Source organism: Rhea americana, unplaced genomic scaffold (genome assembly GCF_003343005.1).
Source record: "Rhea americana isolate MKP2758 unplaced genomic scaffold, rheAme1 scaffold_97, whole genome shotgun sequence".
Lineage (NCBI taxonomy): Eukaryota > Metazoa > Chordata > Aves > Rheiformes > Rheidae > Rhea > Rhea americana.
This window is the reverse complement of record NW_028187166.1, coordinates 654,453-666,733: the sequence shown is the minus strand read 5'-3', so window position 1 is coordinate 666,733 and position 12,281 is coordinate 654,453. Positions and strand designations below refer to the sequence as shown.

At 40.4% G+C, this 12,281-nt stretch overlaps 1 protein-coding gene across 2 annotated transcripts; it reads left to right on the top strand.

Moving 5' to 3' along the window:
* Positions 1-226: 226 nt before the first annotated feature.
* PPP1R26 (protein phosphatase 1 regulatory subunit 26) lies at positions 227-9,167 on the top strand. Of its 2 annotated transcripts, none has more exons than XM_085325388.1 (2): positions 227-355; positions 2,886-9,167. In XM_085325388.1, the coding sequence occupies exon 2, from the start codon at positions 2,947-2,949 to the stop codon at positions 6,988-6,990; it is 4,044 nt and encodes a 1,347-aa protein (XP_085181514.1). In that variant the 5' UTR covers positions 227-355; positions 2,886-2,946; the 3' UTR covers positions 6,991-9,167. The 2 variants fall into 2 exon arrangements, with proteins under 2 accessions (XP_085181514.1, XP_085181513.1); XM_085325387.1 differs by having other exon boundaries at positions 227-522.
* The last annotated feature ends 3,114 nt before the right edge of the window (positions 9,168-12,281 follow it).

Genomic DNA, 12,281 nt, shown 5'->3' with positions numbered 1-12,281 from the left:
GGCCCCCGCCAGCCCGGGAAACCTCCCGGCCCGTCCTCGCCCCGTGGGCCGGGGAGGGGGCGCCGGCGCGGCCGTGGTGCGTGTTTGTGTGTGGGGGTGTGTGCGTGTCGTGTCCTCCCCCCACGCACCCCCGCGGCGCCGCTCAGCCGCCGAGGGCCGCGACCCCACGCCTCAGTAGCTGCTTTTTGCCCCCTTTTTTCCCCCCCCAAAAAAACCTGGTTGTGTTTCAGCAGCGCGGTTGTATTTCACCTTCAGGCATCACCTACAACGTACCGCAGGCTCCTCCGGCAGGACCGATGCTGAGCGGTACCAGCGCCGCTGCTGCCCATCGCCCGCCTGGATCTGCCGGCGCGCGGTTAAGTTTCGGCAACTCGTTGGGGTGTCGCGCGCGGCCCGCGGCGGCGAGGAAGCAGCAGGACGCCCAGAACTGGCTCCCGCTCCCTCTTAGTTTTTCACCGTGACGGCAATCACGGTGTTGGGTGATGAAGACATCTGCCCCTGTTCTGGGAACTATGGAAATAGGTTAATAGGAAACAGAGTTTTTCCTCTTTTTATTATTTATTTATTAATGATGCTAGGAGCGTAAGTGTGTTAATTGCGTTTCTTTGGGATAATTAGGTATTCTAATTTCTGTCTTTCTGATCCTTCGCTGCTTATTACCAGCAAGGCCCTGTTTAAATTTACTGTTGTCCCAGTGAATATGTTGGAAGCTATTTTAGAAATTATTTATTCATTCACATTTTTGGTAACAGTGTGGGCTTTGGCCTGTATGTGTAGTAGACTTCTAAGCTGCTTCTGTGAGACAGTCCCCACATAAGTTTGTAGCTTAAAACATGAAAGGTCTAGAGTGCTTGTATTTTATTGACGTGTATACAGAAGGAATAAATTTGAACTGTCTTCAGTTAACTAAACGTTGGAAATTATAACAGCATGTGTCAGATTGCTCCATGTATCAACCAACAAGGAAGAATGTTCTTGACCAGTATGCTCAAAATTTTAATTCTGCAAGAGTGGTACTTTAATTTCCACTGAGGAAGAAAAAATCAGAAATAGATGTCCAGAGCCAAAGGCTTGGGTTAAAATGTGTTATGCTAAGATGTTCTGCAATAGAGAACCAGAAAATGAAATTGCAAAAGTATTTTCAATTGCTTTTTCAGAGCTAAGAGCTCTGTGGAAATCATGTGAGGCGTATCCAGGGTCACTCTGCCTGGGTGACTTAAGAGTAGTCTGATTTTCTAATAAGATGGCAATGAAACTGATCCTTAAGCGTAGGTTTTAGAATACTATTGACAAAAATATGCATCATGTTACGCTACATTCTTTGTTAGAGCACCGTGCTCTTTCTAAAAGTGATAAAGCGTTGTTATCTGTGGTTTTCCATTATCCCTTTCTCAGTAACAAATAAATACACTTTTAAGTTTTTTTAAAAATTAGAATCATAGTAATTCTTTAATAAAATTTATGGGATAATAGTTCTTTATTACTAAATATTATTTAATTCTTTAAACTCTTTAAAATAGTTGTTGCCACTGATTAATTTAATACCAAAACTAGAGAATAATTGACAAGAGCAAGGTTGGAAAGAACTTGAAAGTGAAAAGGTGTCTTTGCAGGTTTGTAGAATACAGTAGCATGCTGGTGTCGAGACTTGCCGAGTTTGTGTGAGAGGTGATGTCTCGGAAGTGTAGAAATGGCACTACTGCAATAGTCTTTGGATAGTGTATGCCTCAAGTCAGCCAGATAATGTTTTGATCCTACCAAATGATGCTGCAGGCAAAACCTTCCACTCTTGTGGAACCCTGTGGCAACTGTGAACTTTTTGGTGTATTGTCAGTCTTCTCTGGATGGCTTTTTTGAATTATCCCACGCAACAGGGCTTCATTCTGTGCAGGGCTTCTACTGTCATATGAAGAATAGCTTGTAATCTTCTTACTACTTTTGCAGACTCTTGAAGGTTTGCTTTTACCTATAGCTTTGATCCTGCAGTTAGGTCAAAATGATTGCTGTCTCAGGGTTGTTGCTGTATGGTACGTTTCAGGAAGAAATAAGCTCCCTTTCCTCTTTTTTAAGCATCCCCAAAATCCCTTCATTTGTGTGTGCTTAATGCCAAGCGCGAACTAATAGAAGCTGTCTTGGGATAGAGTGTGATTTCAGACTTGGCATCACGCTAACGCAATCACTCTGCCCTTTGAATAAGAGTTGATTTGTGTTCCACCATCCCAGCTCATGGGCAGCCTTGGTTCACATCCGTCCATTATATACCACGTGGACTTAGCCAACATTGTTTTTGTTGTCAGACTAAACAGCTGAGCTCTGTGCATGGCGGGATTTATTTAAAAAGGGCAATTATGCCAAAGGAAACATAGGGAGGAGAATGTTTTGCACGTTCTCTTCTCCCACTGGTTTCACTTCATTATGAAAGCTTCCCTTAAAATTGCTCTTTCTCTTTTGCCACAAAGCTCACTGCAAAAGTAATAAAATCCTATTAGTGATGAAGGAGTCTTACCCACTTACATACTGAATATAGTCAAAGTGAATCTTTGTGCACCTTGACAGTATGTGGTTATTTAGGAACATACTCAGAGTGCTACCCTCAGTGAAAAGTGCAGGAAGAATTTAAGAAGTGAAGGTAATTATCTGAATTAGATTATAGCTCTGCTAAGAAAACACTAAAAAGCACAAACGATGAGTGTTTTATCTTGTCCCTAATGGCCAGTAGTCACTGTTTTACTGGTTAAAAGAATGTTGAGGAGTAGCTTTTGTGATTTTCTGGCACGGCGCGTCTAAGTGGTAATAATTTACAATTTGTCTTACTACGCATTATTGCATGGAACTTTTTAAAGTCAGATACAATATGAAAAATATTTTTCTCTCTTTTATTTTAGGATGGAAGAGAGACCAGTCTGAAAAACTGTTTCTCTGTCGACTTTGCTGTTGTCTGCTAGAATGTTCCTTATGAATGCTTCTCCTTTGGTAGCTCTACAAACAAAATGGGAGTCCTTTGGACCGTCAAGGAGTTGTAGATACCCGGTTTGCTACTCTGAATCCGAAGGGGACGTCACTAGAACTTCTGTCAGTGCAAAAGTTCAGATGATCATAAACAACCTGCAAAGTCAAGAATCTCCTCTGGGAATGAACAATGAGTATGACTGTATTACGCAGAAGAAACAAAAGGGAGAAAAGGGCACTAGTAGCAGAGTTGCATCGAGCACAGCGCTGCTGCGGAAGCACCCTAACTATAACAGGCAAAATTGCCCCGCTGATTCTGACGGCACTGAAGTAGAAGAGCATGTGGAGTTTGGGCCTCTCCTGCTGGATTCTGACAGTGACGATTCTGTTGACCGAGATATAGAGGAAGCCATTCAGGAGTACTTGAAAACAAAAAGCCAGAGTGACCAGTCACTGCAAAGGAACGCAGGGTGTTCTGAAAATACAGGCAGAGACAAAAGGTTTAAAAGACAGTTCTCTGAGAACAAAATGGCTAATAATCTTCTCCCCGTGAAATTTAAAGCCGAGATGCTCTCTGAAAACTATCTTTCTGATCACTTGGGAATTGGTAAAAGGCTACAGCCTGCTTCTCCTCAGAGCATCAGTAGTGATGACTCTTTTGAACAGAGCATCCAAGCTGAAATAGTGCAGTTCTTGAATGAGAAGAAGCAGCAAGAAATTAGTAAGTGTATAACTGAGGAGGATAAAAAAGATCCACATACAAGATCTGTCCTAAAATTTAACAAAGAAACTACTAATAAAACAAATTGTGGTGCTATAAAGCAAGGGTGTGAAGCATTTCTCTTAAGACACCATCCCAAGCTAAGGAAAACCAGCACACAGTCCAAGTGTTTGAAGTCTAAAGTCCGAGAAGAGCCTAGTGATTTCAGCCAAATGAGCCAAGCATATCTAGAAGTGGCCACTGCTAGCCAGCCCTGGTTAGTGGAGCAAAATGAAGAAAGTGGAGCTAATTTCTGGGAAACAAGGAAAGAACTTATCAAAGAGAGCACGCACGCATCTGACTCAAGTAGTGATGATGGTATTGAAGAAGCCATTCAGCTTTATCAGCTGGAGAAGGTCAGGCAAGAGGCAGGTCCTTCAACAGACTATGCCCCTTTGCAAAGAGAACAGTTTGATACAAAAGGTATGGCAGACATTTCTGCAAGCTTGACCATTAGCTCAACAAGAAGTGCCTCACCAGAAGTCCATAAAAGCCCTGCAAGCAGCAAGAGAAAAGAAATTAGTACAAAATCAACAGAATTAGAAAGCACAAGCAATGAATTTAACAAGCTGCTTAAGCCACTGAAAAAAGCTGGAAATTTTGCACCTCCAGAAAACAAGATTTCTGCTTGTGAGCTGACATTGCAGGCCTCTTGCAGAGCAGACACATCTGCAGAACTCATGTGTGCAGAAGCTATCCTTGATATTTCCAAAACAATCATGCCATCCCAAATGGGAAGTGACAACAGACCACTTACTGCAGACTCTTTCTTTTCTCCCCAGCTTCTCTCATCATCTCATTGTGAAAGTGACAGCAGCCTTGTGGACAGCGATGATAGTATAGAGCAAGAAATCAGGGCTTTTCTGGCTCTCAAAGCACAGTCAGAAAGCCCTGTAACAAAGCCTCACAATCTGTCACATGCAATCCAGATGCCTTTGCCTTCTGATCAAAACAGCCTCACTGGTACCCTTGAGCCTTCTCTTCCCAAAACGCTGAAGCTATCACTGAGCCGTAAAAGGAGACTCAAAGGGGAAGGTAGAACGGCGAAACAAGGTGCATCAAAAACACCTGAACAGTTTGAGACAGAACTTTTTCAGTCAGATTACTGTTCAAAATATCCTGTACTCCAAGAGGAGTGTGCTCTGAGCAGCCCTAAAGAACTCGGTGATCTTCAAGGGCTCAGTAGCAAAGAGGCTAGGCAGCAGCAGCCAATGTCTTCTGAATTGTCTGGATCTGTTGGCAAATGCGTGGCCTTGGACTCTGTAAACCCTTTTATGCAGGTTCAGGGTAGCACAGGAAAGCTTATTAAAAACACAATCCCAACCCAGGAGAGGGATGGTTCAGATGATGAGAGCAGTTCTCTGGATAGTGATGAGGATCTTGATAGTGCTATCAAGGATCTTTTACGATCTAAAAGAAAACTAAAGAAGAAGTCTAGAGACCAGAAAAATCAGTGCAAGAAGAGAGTCAGATTCAGTGAGACAGAAACCCAGCTACTAGATGAATTTAGTAACCTCCAGCAAAATGAGTGGAAATGTAAAAGTCCTGTGCTACTGAAAAGCTGCCTCTCAAAGTCTAGAAAAGCTGTGAAAGAGAATGCAGTCAGAAATCCTTCAGACAACTTAAATGTCAGTGTTGCAAATGAAAGACCAGAAACCATGAAGAACTTAGAGTTTAATTTACAGTTTAAAAAAGGATGTAAACGTAAACCAATTTCAAACCAGAATAACCTACAGACGGCTAAAAATAAAAGGTGTACTTTCACAGCTGCATCAGCCACTGATGATAGCAGTTCTGTGGACAGTGATGACAGCATTGAACAAGAAATTCAGAAATTTTTGGCAGAAAAGGCCAAAGACTCTTCAAGCAATTTGGAGATGCAAAAAGATGATGGAACTCTTGACTTACTGAGAGTGACCAAACAAAGTACTAATAAAGGAAAAGCAAAGCATCAGCCAGTTGAAAATGAGATTGACCTCTTACTGGCTCAGAGTAAAAAGACTAAGGTATCTCAGCAAGCTGATGAGTTCAAGAACTTTCAGAGAACAGAAGGGAAAAGTGCAATGTTACGTGGCAGTGAGAAAAATGCTTCCTGTGCAGAGAATGTATATCTTCAAACTACTGGTCAGTCAAAAGCTAAACAAGGAATGGTAGGGGTTAAAGGTATTGCTGCTGGTGAGTTACCTGCAAAAGAAAATGCAAGAGGTAAAAAGGATATCTGTAGTATAGAGCCTGTGCAGAAAATACTTCCCCCTAAAACCAGCAAAAATGATGGTTGTAAAGTACAAAAACTTTTTAAAGCAAAGCCTAGATCTAAAAGAAAGAATACTTTTCACCTAAAAATTTCAAGTAAATTTATAGCAGGTCTGAAATACGCTCGGGACAGGAAGAAATCCATGCTTTTGAACAAAAGGCAGAAAGCAGAAGGGTCGCTTACCCAGGACAGTGCATTAGGAGCTGAGGTAAATTCCCAGGATACAGATGCACTTAAACAGGGAAAAGAAGCCCTCTCGCCAAAAGGCGAATTTAGTGGAGAGAATAAAACAGCAATAAAAGAATCCATTTTTTCTGAAAAGCTCACTGTGGAAGTGTCAAGACCTCATGTAACAGAAACCTGTGAAAGACTGGAGGCTGCTGCTTTGTGTAACAAAGAGCAAGCAGAGGTTCACAAAACGGACAATGCATTGGGAGACCGAGCAGATTCAAGTTCAGGTCTCCCCTTGCAGGAACAGAGTGTGGCAGCAGTAAAAGTAGGTAAGATTAGCAGAGAAATATTTGAATCTGAGAGCATTCAGAAGTGCATTGAGGAAGGAGATGCCCACAAAGACAGGCAGGCAGATTCAAATTTAGGTCCTAAACTTCCAGAACCTGGTAGGGCAGCAGTAAAAGTTAGTGGAGAAGCATCTCAACAGAGCATACACGTGTGCCGCGAGGGAGAGTGTAACCAACAGTACAACAGGCCAGATCCAAGTTTAGGTTGCCCACGGCAGGGACTAAATGTGACAGCACTAACGCTGGATAAAACAAGGGGAGGAACATGTACGGATAGAAGTATACACATGTGCATTGAGAAAGAAGATATAGCTACCCACCAGGACAGTGATAGGCAGGAAGAAATTCAGGTATCCAGCTCCAGTTCGGAAGGGAAAATACCTGTCCTCCAAGACAGGGAAACAGATTGTGAAGTGGACCAAGGGCAGGAAGTTTTAGACAAAAATTGTGCAAAATTTACTGACGTATCTGCAGATTCTCTCTTGAAAAGAAAGGTATCAAATATGTAAGTACACTTTTTTTTTTTTTACAGTAACAGTCCTTTTAGAAAATAACTATCACTGTAATTATCTTGATAGGAGAAAAGGAGAGAAAGTGGAAGATACTGATAAATATATACACACTAATGTGAAAAATGCTTCTATTTAACAGCATACATAGTTTTTGTAGAATTTTGTAAATTATTTAAAGTGCTCTCTAAGGAAATATTTTTTATAATGATTTTTAGGTCTTGCATTACTACAGGATGCTGTAGTTACTGTAGATAAGATACCATGGCTAATCGTGCTTTAAATTATGAGGCCTCTAATCATATATTAGAAGTAAACCTGTTTTTGTGCCTAATATATCTGGCAATCTGTTAAGAGAGCCTAGAAAAACGCAGCATTTGATAGCAACGTTATGCTTTTGAGGCAAAGTATCTGACAGTTGTTGGCATTGGAGCTGCCTTAGGACAATTCTATGTAGTCGTTTTATTCTTGGGTCGCAGTTCTCCAACTCTGAGAAATGTTGAATGAGTTCACCAAGCAGAACTCCCATGAAGGTGTGGAGATCCATCCTTGTAGATCCAAATGCAAATTCAAGTACATAAAGCTGTCATGGGCTCACGTCCTGTGTAAAGCGATCTCAGCGGCTGCTGAAAATGCCTTTTGAGTACTCAAAACCTGTTGGCAGATGATTCAAAGCACAATTGCAGTTCAAGTCAAGAGAAGGAGCATGTAGAAGGAGCATGTCCATTCCGACAATGTTATTTCTGTGGATTTCACTGGATTTACATGCTTTTGGGCCTGCAAGGCTGAAACAATTTCTTGGTTATTATCAAATCTAATATTGGTGGCCTGCAGTTGCCCAATGATGGCTTTTGTTTTTCTGAATGAACTTCCTTACATTGATTGCCCTCTCTTTCTTTTTTCAAAAGTGGTTTCTAAAATTTTACATTTCTGTGAACTTTTATCTTTATTTACTGTTTTTGTGCAATAGAGCAAAGTTAGGTTTGCTATAGGAGGTCTGAAAAGTAAACGCCAAGGATATTCTCAGCTCTTTTCAGATAGAGCTTTCTCTGCCTCTTTTTTTAGTAACCAGAATAAAACAATTTTTCACTTCTACCTTTTAATCTGTGTTAATTTTAAATGACATTAAAGTAGTGCATTCATATCAGTAAGTGTCCCCAGACAGATTTCACTGAAAAATCTAAAAGGTGTGAATTTAAGGTGTTGACTAGTTATTTCATTTTCATTTGTATGTAGTGAAATCCTTGGATTAGTTTATTCTTACTCTTGTGATTTAGTATTCACTGTATCTGGTCCTGAACTTATTTCAGCCAAACTACCATTTAGTATCACTCTGTTTCTTAATCACTTCAGCAGTCCTCCTAGGAGCTGGCCTTAATTTTGCAAAACAGAGCAAAAGCAGTCAAAAACGGATCCAGTATTGCATAGTATCCCTTGATAAGATGCATTTGCAGAATGTTGGCAAACTACAGCGTAGAGTAGAACCAAGTAACTATGGCATGTAGAGAAGTCAATAACATCCTTTGTGTGTTTATACTATTGTGCAGTTGCATTTTAAGCATTTTTATAGAGGTCACTTGATATATCTTACTGTCTGACCACATTTTTATAGTCCTTGGGTTTGGTTTGTTTGTTTAAGAGATCAGTATGTTAGATCCTTTCATTTTAGTGGTAGAATACCTGGGAATAGTGTTTTCTACTTAGCCCACAGGCCTGCAGTTGTTCTACACAGGCATATATTTTTGTCTGCCTTGATTCAATTGCAGGATTTGGGCCTTTTTGGCATTGGTAAATAGACTGGTATTTTAAAATAGAAGTTTTCAGAGTACCTTACTTTAAAAGGATTAAACTATAATTAATTTTAATAGAGTTGATGGAAGCAGTAAGTACTGTTTGTATACAATAAGCTGAATGTTTTGTCCTCACAAATTTCAGTAAATCAACATTGAGTTAAAAGGTGTCTTGTGCCCTGTCAATGTGTCTGTGTTCTCAATACTCTTGAACTGATTCACTTTCAGTTAAGATGCAATTCTGATTACCTTGTGCTTTAAATAAAATCTAATTTCAAACAGCACTTTTTTTTTAATTGATAAGCTTGATTTGTATATAGGAAATGGTGTACATTGATAAGTTTATATGTTTAATAAATTGGGTTCTGACCATGAACCATGAAACAAGAGTTTCCTATAATTTGTGTCATCATCTTTAGTGAATAGTCCTTTTTGTCATCTGTTTTTTTCCCTCGTGAATGTAGTCCAAAGATGTAAGTAGCTTGTGCCAGTAACATTTGTGAGTGAAGGATGTCACACTCTTAAGATGATCCGAAAACTTCGGGTTAGCCAAACTGGGAACAGGATCACAATTCATCTACTCCTCTTGCTTCTTGCCACTTCTTCCCTTCAGCCACTAGCTGACCCTAATCCACTATTTGACAATAGAATGTGACTTCATGGGACAAAGAAGCAGAATCCAGATCTTAAAAGATCCACCTGTTTAACAAAGGCTCTTAATAACAAAAAGTGGAGGAGGAGAATCTGTAAAGCACAGATGTAAACAAGCTACGTGGGTATTTGGAGAGGTGAGAATGGTGTTTGTAATCCTAGCAGAACGGTAACAACAGTTTTCCCTGAGTTGTGGGCAAGAAATGGAGTCTTTCCGTGTGCTTGCCCCTCTCCTTTAGCAGCATCAGAGGAGCACTTCCCGAGCGCTTGGGGGTTTCCTCCCATTGGAGCAGGGTTTGGCAGGTGGAAATTCAGGTTCAGTTCTGGCTCCGTGTGACAGCCTTTGCAGCTCAGCTCCTGCAGCCTCCAGAACTGGCACGTGATCCTTTCTGCCCAGCAACTGAAAACTGGAGGTATCGAGTCCAGGAGCCCGTCGGGTGGGAGGATTGGATGAACACGCTTTCTTGCTCGCACCGGGGAGATTGCAACACCTAGCATTGAGTTCTCGAAAACAATGAGACTCGGGGCTAGTCTTGCAGGGGAGAAGGAGGAAGAGTGTTATTTTGGAATGCAAACCAGCCTGCCAGTGTCGGCGCTTCCGTACCACTACGCTGTGGGTATTCACGCCGTTCCCCCAGCTCCTCCTATACTTCTTTGATCTCAGGAAGTGATTTTCCCAGACTTTGTCACACTGGAATTGCTGACGTGCAAGGCAAGAGCAAAGTATCCACGGGGGATATAACTCTAAACAGCGTACAGCAACCGTCTGTGGCAGTGACATCTCAGCAGTAAAAGAAGTGGTGTGGCACCGTTGGCAGTAGCATCATTCTGGGCACAGTTATCATCAATCATTCAATAAAAAAGAGACAGCTGTGTTTGAACAATAAGAAGGCACTGTTGTACATTACAGGTTAGGAGCTCAGCAGCTGAGTTGTAGAAAAATTATACTGGATGAGTGAATATAAATTTAGGAGCAAGAGTCACATCCAGTGCCAAGTTGGAGATTGTAGTATAAATCACTTGAATCTTGATAGCTGCCATACCAAAAGGGATCAGCTTTCATTTTCTTCCTACTGATACTGATGCTAGCAGCCAGCCAGCAGTAGACTGGATACCCCTCTTTATTTTTTGGTATCTCAGGTAATAGCAGAAGAGGCACTTTTTGAGTGCCCAGAACAAACTTCATCTTTCCATGATTTCAGACCTCCCTAGGCATTAATTTGATCCTGTATCTATTGCAATAGAAATATGGAACCATGAACTTGGATCTACCCAAGTAAGTAAAGAAGGATTTGTTTTTTTTTTTTAATGACTGTGGTCTATATTTAAAAAAACAGCATGTTTTTTCATTCTGGGCACAAACCTTGCTAATTTGGTTGTTAAGATATTAAACTACTTGGTATATTTTATTATAGCACTGAGATATGTTTAGCACCTGAAGCCAGCTTCTTAGAGTTGATATTTTGGATATGGGTAGGTATATCAAAAAAAGAAAAAAGTTCTGGGTCTCTAACACCTGACAAACAGGTCAGTATTTCTTAAGCCCATTAAAATGGGGAAGTGTAAAAATGGTACTTTGGCCTCAGTAAGACAAGTAAACTCAAATGAGGACACAAGAGGGCTCATGAGGAACGGAGAATGCAGAAAATGAAAAGCAACTGCAAATTTTTGTACCCTTGAGCAAATCAACGTGTGAAGGCAAATCTCTTCAGTTCTGCAGCTGAAGCTTGTGTATTGCTCCCATCCCAGCGGACCTCAGAGAAAGCAAACTGGGTAACCGTCCTCCAGCACATGTCAGGATACAGTCTGGGTCAGAGTGGCGTCAGGTGCAAAACTGTTCAGAGAAAGAAGGAGGCACGTGGGCGTTTTAAGATGAAGCATGCAAACAGGTGGAAAATACATAATAAAGGCCACTAAATTTGCATTTTTAAGAGGCAGTCTCATCCCAAAATTAATCCTATCAGCAAAAAAATCTGTGGATAAAACAAAAGATTTGTAAAATTGTCTCAAATGTTTTGTATTTATTCAGCGCTTTATGTTGCCTTTCATTTCAGGAGAAGAAAGGGAAGTTATGAGAAACTCGAGGTATTACCTGCAGTCTAATGGAAGAAAAGCAGTGACTGATGGAGGATTACTTGTTTATTTTCATGAGTTAAATATTTAAAAAGTTAATTTTTTAGGACATTGTCTGTGCTTAGTATTTTTATTTGTTCAAATATATTGATGTGTTTTCAGCAAAGGTGAATTTAACCAGGTATTTTTGTGTTTGAGATAACAAAATGCATTGCAGTGCAAAACAGGAATTCTCTGGTGGGCATAATTTAAATCTTACTGGTAGGTTTGGGAACATGTAGCTATACTACGTTTTGAATGTTTACTAAAAGCACAACTACAGGCTTGACAATTGTTCAGTTTTGGACTTCAGATTTTTACTTAGTGTTTCTTATTAACAGACTACCTTTACCTTGCAAGTATGTTTATACGTACAACTGGAAAAATACTGTTATGCTTGTTTTTAATATACATTATCACGGTGTTGTACCTGTAAAGTAGGATTATTTCTCACCTATAAACACATAGAGTTCTTCAAGACTAAGTTTTAGGGAAAATGTGATATGGTGTTCATTTAAGTGAAGTTATTGTATATATGATGTAGTTTCATTGGTCGTGTAACTACAGTTGTTGCAATAAAACTTGAGGAAATATTTTTTCCTTTTGATTAGTTGCCTTTATTTGAATAATTTTTTAAGACATTGTAGTTTTGAGAGGTGTATTTAAAATGCTACCCCTTCCAAGGTTAACTTTGTGGCCTGACTAGTTAGGAGTGCTGTTTTTTTAAAAAAAAAAAAA